At 40.0% G+C, this 15,696-nt stretch overlaps 1 protein-coding gene across 1 annotated transcript; it reads right to left on the bottom strand.

The window, feature by feature from the left end:
* Positions 1-5,210: 5,210 nt before the first annotated feature.
* LOC117740247 (Golgi phosphoprotein 3-like) lies at positions 5,211-10,814 on the bottom strand. Its single transcript, XM_034546510.1, has 5 exons — positions 10,341-10,814; positions 9,803-9,934; positions 9,344-9,458; positions 8,850-9,010; positions 5,211-7,720 (listed from the first exon to the last, which is right to left on the bottom strand). The coding sequence occupies exons 1-5, from the start codon at positions 10,548-10,550 to the stop codon at positions 7,457-7,459; spliced, it is 882 nt and encodes a 293-aa protein (XP_034402401.1). The 5' UTR covers positions 10,551-10,814; the 3' UTR covers positions 5,211-7,456.
* Between the last annotated feature and the right edge of the window lie 4,882 nt (positions 10,815-15,696).

Here is a 15,696-nt window from a genome sequence, read left to right as displayed (position 1 = left end):
GAGCCATTTGTATCCATAGTTTGGGTGACTTAAAAAAAGGCATTGATAATATCCGACAAATAATGTATTCATTGTAACTTATACAACGTTTTCAAGCCTGATCTGGAAAGATATAGACTGAATATGAATTATTCCTGTGATGTTTAAATCATTTTATTAATTTTTTTCATGCAAACCAAAATATAATTTTCTTTTCATTATGTATTATTCATTATTAATTGTATCTAGAAAAAATTGTAAAATGCCGTGTTGTTTAATTTTATTAAACAATTTATTACAGTAACAAAAGTATATATTTTAGTTCAACCATTTGTAATTTTCAGCAAATTCCAAACATAAAGTGAAATGGTCATACATAATAGAAATATTAACTCTTTATATTCAGCTATATCCCAACATTATATTTAAGCTGATCCCAGACCCAAACAATTCTTAAAACCTTTAAAAGTATAGGCTGAAATTACTTGAAAACTCTTATTTTAAAATAATGCATGTCCCTCTCTATATACTTATTTATTTTTACTATAAAGCTTCCTGTCTTATCCTTTTGATAAATATGTATTTGTGTAACGTTATAGTTGCATCGGCACTTTATATGTGTACTTTTGTCATTGCATTTGGATTTGAGATAGATAGATAGATAGATAGATAGATAGATAGATAGATAGATAGATAGATAGATAGATAGATAGATAGATAGATAGATAGATAGATAGATAGATAGATAGATAGATAGATAGATAGATAGATAGATAGATAGATAGATAGATAGATAGATAGATTGGGTTGAATTTGAGTTTTGCTGCCATCTGGTGATTGATGTAGGTATGGAAAGGGTTTATACACAAAATATAATAGAACGGAATATGCTCAGTGATGGAAGAAGTATTCAGATTTTGTAATTCTTGGTAAAACACACTGTCTGTAGTTTAATTCTGCAAGAATTAGCTTCATGAAAACTTTGCTTGTACTCCCTTTTTAATTAATTATATATATATATATATATAAATTAAACATTAGTTTAGTTTCGATGTTTTACAACTTAGTCATTCTTTTCCCCCATAAACACACACACACACACACACACACACACACACCTATTACCCCTATGAACCCTTTGCATAATTACCCTGATGAACATGTTCATATTGAAAACAACCTTTCTCTTTCTAGGATGTGGCCATAAAAGACCTGACGACATTTTTCCAACTGTTATCTGCAGCGAGAACCGCACCTTTTGCCACCAGGTGCACATTGTGCACCGCAGATGAGATACATTGAATCAGAAGTCAACAGTGTGAGAGGTTGAACCAGTATTGCCCAACCTTGTGTGGTTGAGGCCGCTTGCTTCATTTCAGAAGCTTGGTACACTCATGAGCTGTTAATGGCTACAAATACATTTCCCCCTCTAAACTTCTCACAGGGTTTCATTTAAATAATATTGTGACACCTGAATATGTACGATTATTTAATATTCAAAAGAGAAAAAGCAAAGATTAGGGGAAAGTCCAAAAAATACTTTTTAATCATGTCACTTTCATAGTTGTCCTTGTTTTTTACATTAATGTACCAGTATACTTTTGCTTCACCAATTTTCTGAATCAGTCAAACCATTTGGCAGAAATATTATATTATCTAGTCTTTTTTTGCAATATACATTATATTTTATACAATATAGCAGGATAAGAAAAAAGGAAATCAGGTATTTGTTAACTATGAACGTATAAGTCAATATGCATATATACTGTATCCAGTGTAAAAAAGTATCCTGTGGAAAACATTTGATAAACACAATGTTTTCCCCAATTAAAAACAAATCCTGACTTATACTGATAGAAGTGTGATTTTTCATGTCAGCTAAAAATATCAACGTTCTACTGGAAGGAACTTGCACACAGTGCTGTATGTCCGCATCAGATTTCAACACTTTGATGTATTGACTTCTGTTTACCATCCCGTCCCCTTTCTCCTTATATGCACATCGAAAGGTTCCTCTCACAACTTATTGTCATCCTCCTCATCTTTCTGTCATTCTGTAACACTTCACCTTACATGGAGCTTTTGTTATCAGCGCTCAGATCACCTGACTGTAATTCCCCCTGGTACTTCCCCATTTCTGCTAAAAGGAAGAGGCATGCACCAGCTTGCCCCTGATGCACAAGCTCGCCCACAATGCCGTCTCTGAGCAGAGTTTTGAGACTTCGCTCCATATCTAGGGCGACTCACAGGAGTTTAATCCGCCCTAAAGTAATGATGGAATGTTGAATGAAATATGCTGTCAGGGAAAGTCGTCATCTGATGTCGTTCTTTTAATTGACAACAGTTGCACAAAGGAAAATGTGGTTACTTCCTGGTGTTGACGTGGCCTGTTGAGCATGTTTTGATGTCAAATAATAAAAAAACAAGCATGTCATGATCTCATGACATGCTTGTTATTGTGAATATCCAGATTTGTTGCTGTTTACATAATCCCTGAAGTGACACTACAATGTTATGGCCGTGCTCTACCTTCTGAATAACAACCACTGTGTCTGAATGTCTTATCACGATCAGCCCATTAGGACACACAAACAGCCGCCGGAGCTCCAATGAACTGTTGTTGTTGTATTAATATCTTCAAAACAATAAATCTTTATGGTGTATTGTATACGTGTGAGTTATAGTTCTCGACGTCCAGCCTCAGTGTGATGAACAACGTGGACTGTCATGTTGAAATCTTGCTTCATATGACGCACATGCAGCTGGAGAGTTTTACTTTCTATACCAAGCTGCTCGTGACCTCTTTCCATAGCTCGTACCTTTTTTTTTTTTTTACATTTATTATTATTATTGTTTGTGTTTAATTAAACTTCTAATACGGTCAAACAACTACATCATGATAAAATCATTGAACTCAGTATGTGCTCAAATCAGCATGTTCATGTATACAAACACCAGCTGTCTGGCACCACTACACTACAGAGACAGGTATCTATTATGTTTATGGTTTTTATTATACTTGTATTGTTTTTATTCTATGTCTATGTTTATTGTTATGCACCTTTCACCGAGTCGAATTCCATGTGTGTGCAACGTAGTGTGTTTTGTTCCACATGTGTAAAACAGGTACATTGTTCATGTAATACTACTGATTAAAAGGAGCCTCATAACAATATTGTAAACAGAATGGAACATAAAGTGGGAGTGACTTGGCCGTGGCTGACGGGGATTCCTCGGCCGTAATGTGACGTCACACAGCCGACAGTATTTAAGCTCGGGGTCGCTATCAATAGATCAAACCTGTTCCTTCTTGTCAAGACACAACTGCACAGCATTAAAAGCACAGAGAGAGAGAGAGAGACGGAAAACTGAACATTTAAAGCCTCACTTCTCTTTTCCGGACAGGCAGTAGCATTATGAAAATGGCTGGCTCCGGTGAGTATACCTGAGAAGATTTGTTGAACTTTAACCTGTTTTTTTTAAAGAAAAAAAACTTCCAAAAATGTAAACGTGTATTAGATCATATACTCAACCCGCGTGCCTTCCGCCCTCAGATCTCGACGCCACAATCGACGAGTGCGCACATCAGCTGCGTCAAGTCGGCGACGGCCTTTACTGGAGATTCAAACTGCTGGAAATACTGATCAAGAACTACAAGACTGTGACTAAAATCAAGTGAGACATGACATCGAAGTACACGGAAGAAGAAGAAGAAGAAATTGGATTTTTGCTAAACTGGATGGCATTCAGAGCCAAAGCAGAAGAGTCTTCGGCCGCATCACTGGAGGCGTGATGGTGGCTCCTCAAGTGCGAAGCGAGCGTGTGGAAACACCCGGACGGAGATGTTGGATGTGAACTGTCAGGTGGACTGTTGTCGTATTCCAGACTGGAGCTCTGCAGAGAGAAAAAAGCCATATGTGTGGGATGCTGTTGAGACTCCTGGGTGACCGGAAGCAAAGTGGAACATTGGAATGGAAGTTATCTGCTGAAAGAAGCTGTCTATCACATGTACTGTATACATACTTCTGTATTTAAGGACATTTATGCACGTTGTGCTCCATCAGCTCGGTACATTTATGTTAACTGGAGAATCGTGAGTTGCTGATAAAAGATCTTCTGAAACAAATTCCATCGCATTTATCAATAATATGCATCGAATTAAGTGGAATTACTTTATTAAATTGATATGAATATTTGAATGTGTTTTGGAAAATAATTGCTATCTTCTAAACTCAAGACATTTATCTTTAACATTAACTTGACTTAAAAAAGACACACTGCCTAGTTCATGCACATATAATGTACATACAACCATTAAAAAAAACACAAAAACATCTTACCATTTAAACAGAGATGCAGCCCCCATGTGACCTTCACTCTAAATGTCTAAAATAGTGCATTAGAATAACAAAACCCCTGTAAATATCCATTGTTATTGCACAATACATGTTGGCCCACATGAAAATGGAAAAAGATCATTTTCTGCACCGTATTTCCTAAAGTGGGATCAAGAAAATTTGAATGAAAAAACAAATGAAAAGTAAATATACACCATATAAAAAAAACAAAAAACAATTATCTAATGAACATATATTGATAATAAATAGCAGGGTTGTTCCATTTTGGAGAAATAAGGTTTATAATAAGGTCTAAACACTGTTATTGACCTTCGGGTGGACTACACCATAGACAGGGTGCTTCTTGTTTGAAGATTGCTCCACCCTAATCTATGATTGGACATTTGACAGGTCATGTGCTTCTGACAGCTTGTTTGATGAAGACCCACTGGAGCTTAGACGTCCACCATTACTGCCTATTTGCTTTCTTGCTGAGTTAAATGAGGAAAGCGAATAAGCGTATTTTTCCCAAAGCATTTAACCTGTTAACTATTTCACTAATTAATCCTTTAGTCACAAATAGCATCACAATTTCCTAAATCTTAAAAAGGTAACATCCACAAACAGCTTTTTTTTTTGCCTGAGTAACAGTCCAAAGCAGTCCCAAACATATCCACATTACAGTGATACAAAAAGCAGCAAATCCTCAACAAAAAAAAAAAAAAACACAACAGCATTCATTACAAGATGAATCTGATCAAACAACACCAGACTAAGCATCTGATGCTGTTTGTATAATTATTTATGGGACTATTTAACAGATCAAATGGGAGAAAACTAAATTTTAAAAAATCCACACAGTACATATATGGAATAAAAACAGCAAAACAGTGCTAAATTCAGGCACTTAAAGGATCCTTACTTTATTTTGTGTGGCAATACAAAAGCATACAGAATTATAGAGGAGAGAAGATCCCTTTCATTGAATTCCATTAGATCGTACACATAAAATGACTAATAATTACATACAAGCCTCTTCTCTGTCGCTACATACACAAGTACCCCAGCCCTCCACCGATAGCATGCATGGTCTCTTTGCTGTAAATGCATCTCAACAGTTCCTCAGACCTACTGGTATTTTGTTCGTAGAAAATATAAGAAGACAGAACTATAAGAATGCCATGAAACGATAGGTGATGTAAATCCACGCACTCATTTGACCTCAATGATGTTTACAATCATCATTTCATTCTGAAACAGAAGCGTGACTGGAGATGGGTTTTTTTCCGCTCCGATAGTTTGCATGTCGTCGAAACACTTGCCGTTACCCAGGATTCATCTGGGGCCCCAAGTAACCCTCCTATAAGCTGCATGTATCAAACAATATAACACGCCCGCGTGGGCCTACCATATAGAAAGAACATCTAATTATGACATGACATACAAACTGAGAGATTCAATATATTTCAAGAGGGAGAGTTTAAAAAGGATCAGTTCACCCAAATAACCAAATACAGTTTCCTCTTACCTCTGCTGGCATCGACAGAACTTGCTTTTTTACAGATTTTTTAGATATCTTTAGTGCAAAGTACTTCAAAGAAAACTGTTCACAGTCAAGATTGTGGATTTGTGGGAAACTCCAGATGTGGGTGATGTTCGCAATTTCTTTTTTACTGCTGACAAGAATCTAAAAAAGGAAAATTCCATTTACCCATTTTTAAGACGAGACATTTCAAAACATAAATAAAGCCCAAACTACCTCCATGGCAAGATACCACTATTGTTAAATTAGTTGGGTTTTTTTCAAGTTTGGGTGAACGGACCCCTTTTCAGAATATAAACTAGCCCATTTGGCTTACATTTCCCACCCCATAAGTGTAAGCAGCTGCTGCTGATCAGACTGTAAATCTCGTGTCGGCTGTTTCACGGGCGATCCAAAATCCGAACAGATATGATCACTGCATCGTTTTTTTTTTTTTACATCCCAACTCACACTTTTTTTTCCCTATATACCCAGAGGAATGATTTTAAAGTATTCGTAAAGATCAAAGAGCTGTAGACAAAATAAATGAGATCTTTTTTCTTTCTTTCACCACGGTCGCTAAGGTTCATCGTGTTCAACATCGTCACCTCAAGAGAAATCCCTACAAAATAAACGATCCTGCCTACGGGACTACTATTGACTGTGCAAAATAGTTGATAAATGGCAGACTACTGTAAGCGTCGATTAGCAACATAAATAGAAATGGAAGACTCGTCTCGTTCTACAAAACACAGAATGGACCCATTGCATGGAATAAGATAAAGAGATTGGTTAGACTCGAGGTTTAATTCTTCATTCGGGTTAGAGTTTACGAGGGCCAAATTACTCGGCTCACTAGCAATGGTGCAGGCCAGTAAGTATGCATTTGTGTCCTCCTTTTCCTCCTCAAAAGGTCAATGAGGAAGAAAATAGGAAAGAGAATTGAATGTGGGAAACCAGTGAAACATTCAGGTCGTCTGATCTGACAGTAACCCTAAAACATGTCCTTCCAACGTGTGGGGGCCAATGGGTGGCAGCAGGAGACCTGCAGGAGTGCAAAGTGCATGGATAGCTCTGGGATTGGCTATCCTTTGTCCTTGCATAAGCATGTGGGGGGAGGGGGGGGTAATGGAGCCGAGACCAGGATTTGATTCTGGCCAGACCTTGTAGAAAGGTAGCGGTGATGTTTCCCTTAATGAAGAAGGGAATCTTGGCCCCAGTCAAAAATCTTCATATTCACCATGACTACTGCTGCCACCTGCGTTCATTCTTTGATGTCATCTAACATTAACAGAAACCCATCTGTTGGTAGTGTTGACGAATATAAGTATATCCAGCCCTCGCAGCAGCAGATAATATACCTCACTGTGTGAAAGCAATCAGTCATTTTTTTTTTTATATTTAGAGACCGTTCCAACCAACCAAACGTTACTTGGTGAAGCCCACCACCAATCAGATTGCACTGGGTTATTATGGACTGCCACCAAAACGTCATCCGAAGTAGGCGTACCAACAGGCACCACAACCAAAATAGATTGTCTCATTAAAGTGAAGTCCTTCAACCAATTAAATAACACAGACCGTAGCCAGATCTTCCAGTCCAACCAATCGGGTGTTTTCATTTAGTAAATGCGGCCACCACGGCCCACATGAGTTCGTTGACGTTGGGCTTTGCGCTCTCCTTCTCCGGCTCAAGCTCCAGCAGAGTGTGGACTCTCTTCATGCCCAGGTCGTACTGGTCGTCCTGTAGCGGGGCGAAGGCATTCTCGAGAACGTCGGACGAGTGGGCCAGAAGGATCAGGGACAGGACCCGCTTGTCCATGCGGTGGGGATCGTTGACCCACTTCTCCAGAACGGATTCCTGGACCTTCTTGACGAGGCGCTGTAGGCAATGTCAACATGTGTTTTAAAGCCATAATATGTACTGTACAATCAAATAGATGAAACATTTAAAAAATACATTAAAAAAGGAGTACTGTAGTTTAACATATTGTGAAGCACATTTATTCGCCTTCTCATACTCGGATAAACATGGAGCCACAGCCAGCAGACAATGAGCTTAGCTTATCAAAAAGACTAAGCAGGGGGAGACAGCTTGGACATTGGCTTGACCCAATATGATATAATGCTACTCGCCTTTGTGCTAACCTAATCAGGTGTGGACACTGTAGCAGACAAAACATGCACTTTAAGTTTCAAAGGATCTGTTAAAGTGAAGGTCAGATTTAATTAATTAAGCTGAGACTGTAACCCTCATTCTCATAAAAGCTGATTGTTGTCAGACTGAGCAGAACAATTCACTATTTTCTTTGTTGCTATGGCATCGCATGTACATACATGCCGCGGCCGGTAGCTCCCATGAATGTTGTTACATTATGTGTCTTCATTTTATGTTGTTTCGTGTTTACTACTGGAGCACTTGTGGCACACGACAGAATACTCTCAAACATCGGAAACGGTGCAGCGGCCCTCGAAACGAACACCGCCCACGGCCGAGGACGGAGAAGTCGGTGACTATTGAGCCGCGCCATCTTTACAGAGACCCGGCCCCGTCTCAGCAGTACGGCTCAAGCGGCGCTTGACGGGCGAACTGGGACGAGAGGAGGCGGACTCTTTACTTCATGATGCTCGGTGTTCCAACATATTTCCTGATGGCGAGTTTTTTAATGTTAAGATGTCGCCCGGAGAACTGTTTCCATTGCCATTCCTCCTGATGCAAGCTCAAAAGATGTACTACAGGAATGCACTACGGTTTTTCTTTTGTCAATTTTTTGTGTGTGTGTTGAGAATGGGCTACAACTGCATTCCCTTGTGCATCGATGTGTGCGGAATGACAATAAATGATCCTTAAATCCTTGAAAATACAGCTTGTACCGTGACGTTGTTCACCTCTCGGTCAAGAGCACCCCCTACCCGCGACACTAGTTTGAGCTGTTTCAATTCCATTACTCGTGAAGCTTAAATTGACTTGATTACACAACAAAGAGTCACAGAATGCCCCCACACCTTACCTGTTTAATGGTGCTGTTGGTGAGCGGATGTGTGGTCATGTCAAAAAGCAGGAAGTTTTGTTTCTCTGTGGTGAGCACACCTTTCTCTACCAGGTTTTTTGCCAAACGCTCTCTAACATTTCTGAGCTGGTAGTGCAGCTTCAGGGGATTCCAGGTCTCTCCTAAAGGACAACATGAGATCCATTTTAGATCTTTGAACACACACTGAGGCCACACGGCCAATGTCATTTTTAACACTTTAAATGGTCTCAAGTGGCTCACTTTGGTCTATTTGAATACTGTCAATGCTGCTGCTTCAAGCTTATTATTAAATTTGGTGTACTATAGTTAATGAACTCTGGATTTTTAGCAATGAGTACAAGTGTCACCTGCACTGTGACAACTCTGCCGTTACACAGGAGCAAAATATGCTATTCAAATGATGTCCGACATGTGAAATAATGAGTATACGAACGCATTGGTTTGCTGAGCAAACCTGGTGCGCTTTATCTTACCACTCAGCAGCTCTATCCAGCTCTGGACGGTCTCTGGAGGCTGGGTCTCCTTAATGTGCTTCAGGGCCTCGTCCAGTAGCACATCTCCCGTGGGAGCGTCAGACTTGCAGATCACCTTTGCAAACAAAACGTGTATTGGAACTCGTATTGGTTTAAGTGACGCCTACATCCTGTGTAAACAGGAACCGCTTACACATCATCATTCATTGAAAAGAACAGATCGTCTCATGCGTTTTCTTTTTAAATATATAAATACAAATAAAGTGAAGCAAAGGGATTGATTTTCTTGGTAAAAAGACTATTAGTGTGGGAGGGGGGACACAACAAATCAATCCCTCTGCTCACAGAAGCACTATTGAAGGGTATCAAGTGTCTTGTAGTATATAAGAACATTTTGAACATGGTGGACCGAACACAGGCTCGTGTTTCACTCTCCTCCAACATCCCCACGGCTCTCACCTTCCTCGAGAGGAGGCTCCTTCTCCTCACACCGCAGGCCTCCAGCTGCAACCTCCCCCTGAGGGCCAGCTCCACCAGCATGCACCCGCGCAGACCGGAAGAAATACAGTCGTTCCAAAAAGACGTGTAGCCCTACGGGGAAAGAAGAAGGAGAAGAAGGAGGAGAAGGAGGAGGAGAAAATTAGCCACGGCCCTGAACTTAGCTGACGTGTTGGCTGTAACACTTCCAGGTTAAAAAGAGGGAGTCACGTCGCTGCTGGCAAGTTGTCAAGAAAGCTGCGAAGTTGACGCAAGCTACGTAGAAAGTGTGTGGTTAATTCACGCGACTTGGCGTACATTCGCGACCCACTTTAACGTTAGAAAACAGTTTGAAACCAGGACGCTTCCGGCTGTTGTGTTCAAGCAATACAATACTGTCGTCGGACTCAATAAACGAAATAAACTTGTTGTTGTTGTCGTGACGCAAAGTAAACATTGCGTCGGGGTTAGCGTTACTCGCGAGCCTTGTTGACGGATTAAAAAAAAAAACAGCTCGCACCTCTCGGTCCTTGAGGCCCAGGAGCAACACTTCCTCCATCAACGTGAGTCGGGTTTCCTTGGAGTCCCCCTTTTCGTCGTCGTCGTCCTCCTCCCCGCGGCGCGCCTCGTCCTCCTCCTCGGCGGAGTCCCTGTCCTTGTCGGCGGCGCTGCGGATGGCCTCGGTCCTCCGCTGGACGAGGCCCGAGTTTCTCTGCTTGATAGAGGCCATAGCCGGTGCTGCGAAACGATCAAATCCGAAGAAATGCGCCTAGCTCGACAGGCCGGAAAGCCACGAAGCATGTAACCTGGATGTTAAAGGAGAGAACCGGGAATCGGTCGACCGATCTTATAAACGCAGCCGCTGACGGTGAGCTCTCAGCTCGTGATTCCTGCATCGGCTCTGCCTACTTCCGGATCCAACATGGTGGCAGTGACGTCGGTTGTGTTCCGAACTTAACAGTAAAACGCACCTCGCATGTTGCCTTCACGTGTCATCGGAAATACTTTACATCTGACAGTTTGACACACGTAACACACATTTTTGACCACTGTGAATCACCGTGAGTAAACTAGAATTTAATGTAAACATAAGAAGAATGGAGCTCATGAAATGCAGATTTATTTGGTGTGATGTTTACAAAATAGTTATTAATAAGTTATTTTTGAAAAAAGTACATTTGACCTTAACCACATTTACACTGATGTAATGTCCATGATTTAGCAGCCTCCTTGGTGTAGCGTTAAACACCATAGCACTTCTTTTTTTAAACAATATATTATGAAGAATGCATTGCCATTACTACTGTGTAGTTACTTAATATCCAGAAAAACATATAATATATCTATATATTTTTATCTTGTACATTGTCTACCTTTGTTGTTTGCTGCTACTGGCTGGCCGCGGGCCATCAAACGAAATGTCGTTGTATAACAACAATGACAATAAAATCCTCTTTATTGTTATCTTATAAAAATATAAACAGTTAATATTGTTCAGACCAACAAGCCACGATGCCATATAGACTGTCAGCACAAGGTGGCAGTCTGCGAGTAGGAAAGAGACTTTTAGTCTGCTGGTAATCTTCTTCTTCTTTATTATACTCCGAATCAGGAAACTGATTCCGCTGTAGTATTTAAATTTAAATTTGTTTTATTGAGTTGGGATGCATAACCAAACACTGAAAATGTTATAGAATTATATATTTTTCTGAAAACAGACTTCGAATAAATTAAATAGACAGAGATACCGGCTCATTAATGTTCATTTATTACTTTACATACCACACACTAGTGTCCTTTCCTAACTTGCAATGTTAGTTTACTATCTATAGCTATAAGGCTGCATACTGTTGCTTGATCTGCAAATTATTTTTAGACCACTTTCTCTTTGGCAGAGGTCCATTTTTGATGATGATATTGCAAAAAAAAAACTCCCAAACGCCCTCCACTTAACCTCAATCCCCTTCTGCCTCCTCCACGTACTCCCCTCATGTTGTCTTCGTTATTTTGTGGCATCGAGCAGGATTGATCATGAGTCATGACAGCAGGGAGGAATGGATAAGTGTCAGCGGGTCTTAGAGGTCTTTTGCTTTGCAGGAGCAGGTTTAGCTCCAAAACTCTGGTCTTTATGTTGTAAACACGGTGCACAGTGATGGTGTAGTAACTATCAGGAAAATGGTCATCTGTTCCTTGATGTGGCACAACAGTGTGTCTCGGGGCAGGCTGGGATCCGGTAATTTGAAGATGTTTTTGTGTGCTGATGCTGCAAACATTGAGCCAAAATCCAGTCTGACAATGAGGAGGAGTCCCACACTCGCCTTGGGAGGCGTACCTGTCCTTGTATGGTCAGTTGTGTCAGGTATCGGGGGCTCGAGCCCCACCAGCTGTGAAGTATTTCCAGACAAGAAGTCTGTGCATTGGGGGACTTGTGACGACTCCATTTATTGTTATGCTGTTTCTGAGTTATTTTTAGTTTTACAGCACCTCGAAACTGGGGTTTGAACCTGGGATAAATTGAATAATTAAACAAAGATGAACAAACAGGATTCAAGTTCTTGAAAACAAGAACACCTATCATCATTCTCACCTGTGGACACACTTTTGCTCTGGGGCCCTGCGTGTCTCATGAAGGGAGTTCAGTGAGTGTGCTCCGTTGGTTTTCAGTCTGAAATGCATTCGCTTGACGTTCGTAAATAGCTGATCACGTGGAACAGCGACAACAACAGACAAGAACAAGATGATTAAATCAAAAGATAAGATGAAACGGTCCTGAATCCCCCGCGTGGAAATCAAATCATTACAGAAGCACAACTTGATTCAGTGAGGTTACAGATTAAGTATTCAACTGTAAATACATGCATTAATAATAATAATTAAGAAGCTGAGGTTGAATTTGGAAAAATATGTAGTATTATTATATTATTGGGATGAAAAACCCCTGGACAACAAGTGTAGTTTTTGTTGCTAATACAAAGAGCACTGAATATGTATTGCAGAGAGTGGAAATAAAGACGTGAATAAATTCTATGAAAATTATTTCTCTTTACCAACCCACCTCATTTTTCTGGGCTTAAAAACTGAAGTATATAGACCACATCCAACCACTGAAATATGAATTTGGCATAACACAAGACTAAATTGTTTCAATACTGAGCTACATTTCCAGCAGGCTAACATTTATTAGAAGTCTAGCCCCGCACACAGGAATAAAAAGTGCTGCTGGAAGTTTGGGTCTGTAGCGTTGTTTAAATCTTGGCAACACTGTGAGCCGCCTGGTGGTTCGTGACACCTTAAAGCCTCAGCAAAGAGCGGCAGTTAACCCACTAATCCTGCTTCATGAGGCCCCTAGAGTTCCCTTTTTGTCTTTTTTTGTAGTTCATTATGTTATTGTTCCCGGTGTGTTAGCCTTTTGGTATAGTTTCACTCTATGCTAGCTTGTGGATACTTTCAAATAGCTTAAATAAAAGCAGATCAGGGGGTACTGTGTTCTGAATTTATTGCAAACTTCCATAAACATATATACACAACTTCTTGACTCATGAGTGAGGAAGCTGGAAGGAAAATATTCAGTATCCTTTTCGTAGCAATCGCTGTAAAGAAATACGTCATTACAAGTCCTGAATTCAAAATGTTAACGTTGCTTAAGTAAAAGTGTTCAAGTGACATTAGTTAAATGTACTGAAATTAAATGTACTGCAAATAACGAAAGATGTAAATCAATGTAAATCCGTATTAGAAGCATTTTACTGTTGTTGTTGGTAAATGTGGAGCTAATTCAAGTTGATTTATATGCTGTTGTTAGTTTTTTATATTTTGATATTGCTTTATAGTTGATAAACTCTTGTTTTGCATACAAAGTATCTATTTGGAAAGTAACTCAAAACTATAGCTGCGTCAAATAAATGTATTGGAGTAAAAACTACAATATTTCCCCCTGAATTGTAGTGGAGCAGAAATATAAAGTAGCATGAAAAGGAAATACTCAAGTACATTAAAAGTACCTCAAATATTTACTGTATGTGTCGCGTGACGAATACATACCCGAAACTGGTTAAATAATCTCTACTTCATTCATCCTCGATGAACCTTGCCAATAAAGTAACAACACATCACACACAGACTACAAGTAACTACTGTCTTCTTCTCTGACGTTAAGGAGCCTGTAAGTGTGGCCCTAAAAATTCCTTGCAGAGATAATTATACCAGACGGTTGCGAGTATGCTCTGTGTAAACAACCATCTCTGCTACCCATCACAGCCAAGACAGTCGTCCGCCTCTCTGACCATCTAGGTAGAATATTTGCGCCCCGTCCAAGATTTGCAAGTGTTACAGCATTAGTCCTGGAACAAGTCTAATTCTCCTCCTCATGCTGGAGTCAGTGTGCAGATGTAAAACAGTATAGAAATGTTTGATATTGAAATACTTGCCCGATCTGACTAAAACATTGCATATAGATTCCAATTAAATGTTTATAAAAAAAAACATGAAATTTAGAAATCTTTCAGTTGTAAGACCTCGTCTTTTTTCTAAATGCGACTATCGGACGAGGCACAAATCTTTCTTGACATATAAGCTAATCATCTGCTACCCCGCTGACACTATTAATAAACCTTTGGGTCCCAGTGAAGCCTACCAGAGATGTTTGGTTTTAAATGCTCCCAACAAAACATCTGTATTTTTCACTCGGTACGTTTTTTCTCACTGATCCTTCAGTTCTGGACCTGACAAGAGGCCTAAATCACTCCCCAGAGCCTTGAAAGAGGCCACACTCAGGTCCATATTGGAGCCATTTCCTGTCTCTGGAGTGGGCAAAGGGTTGACCCACAGTGCCCCCTCCATATGAATGCACAAGAACTCACTCACATACGCACGAATACACACTCTTTTAAGACAACACCCCCACAGATAAAACGAGGGGAGTCACTCACCGTTGCACTGCAGTAAGTGAATTACAGAATCTTCGGACGCTACGCCGCATCTCACTGAGGAATAATACAATTATATTTAATAGCTTGTGATATTCAAAAGCCCCAGTGACTACGACAAGGCTGAGAAAAAGCAGAATCACAATTTTGGGATCACATTGTATGGAGCGAGCTCAAAAATGAAGATCGGTTTTCTCGCAGCTTGTTATAATAATAATAATAATAAGAAACAAGATAGGAAAAGAGGCCGAACTATAATAATGAGAGAATAAAAGGTTACATCTGCAAACTGTCTCTTTTTTTTAAACTGTTGTGAAACAGAAGCTCCGTGGCGTGTCGTAGTGCCAAGGACATGCTTGGCTTCGAGGCCAGATGGGGTGCATAAGTCTGTGTGCCAACAGTAAGAATACAGTAAGAAAGAGAGTGAAAGACAAAGAATAATGAGTTGAAAGAAAGCAAGAAAAATAATGTCCGTTTCAACATCTGCTCCAACAATTATGGGAAACGCTTCGCCTTTGCCCCGTAACAATGAGGCAATACATCTACAGCTTATAATGCAATCCACCAACGAGTCATTTTACTTTACAGCAGAGGCTTGTATACATGTATTGAAAGCCTTGTATCTAGTACATGGATCAGTCAATGGACTAAAGTCTTTTATCATGTGCGTTGGGCTGAATGAAGTCATTGTCTCAGGATCAGCCTGATACAGAACACATGAACTATGAAAGACCTATTTTAATCTCGTTGGAGTAAACTTGTTTAACATTTATGTTTGCGTGCAACAATTAAACCTCTTCTCCTCTTCGGCATTCTTTTGCTTAGCGCTCAAAGCGCTCGTTTGCGGCTGCATCATCGATGGAGGAGTTGGCAGTGATCAAAAACAGAGAGTAAATATTAGGCCTACAATCATCGGCTTGACACAACCGGCAATGAATGATAACTTTGAAT

Source organism: Cyclopterus lumpus, chromosome 12 (assembly GCF_009769545.1).
Source record: "Cyclopterus lumpus isolate fCycLum1 chromosome 12, fCycLum1.pri, whole genome shotgun sequence".
Classification (NCBI taxonomy): domain Eukaryota; kingdom Metazoa; phylum Chordata; class Actinopteri; order Perciformes; family Cyclopteridae; genus Cyclopterus; species Cyclopterus lumpus.
Note: the sequence above shows the minus strand (reverse complement) of the source record. Positions and strands in the feature narration are given on the sequence as shown.

Bases quoted from the DNA above. Each gene is read 5' to 3' on its own strand.
- LOC117740247 (XM_034546510.1), bottom strand. From the start codon at position 10,550: ATGGCCTCTATCAAGCAGAGAAACTCGGGCCTCGTCCAGCGGAGGACC. The intron at 9,459-9,802 runs GTGAGAGCCGTG...TTGTTTGCAAAG, and splicing joins GGAGCCTCCTCTCGAGGAAG to GTGATCTGCAAGTCTGACGC. The intron at 7,721-8,849 runs GTAAGGTGTGGG...CATTGCCTACAG, and splicing joins CCAACAGCACCATTAAACAG to CGCCTCGTCAAGAAGGTCCA.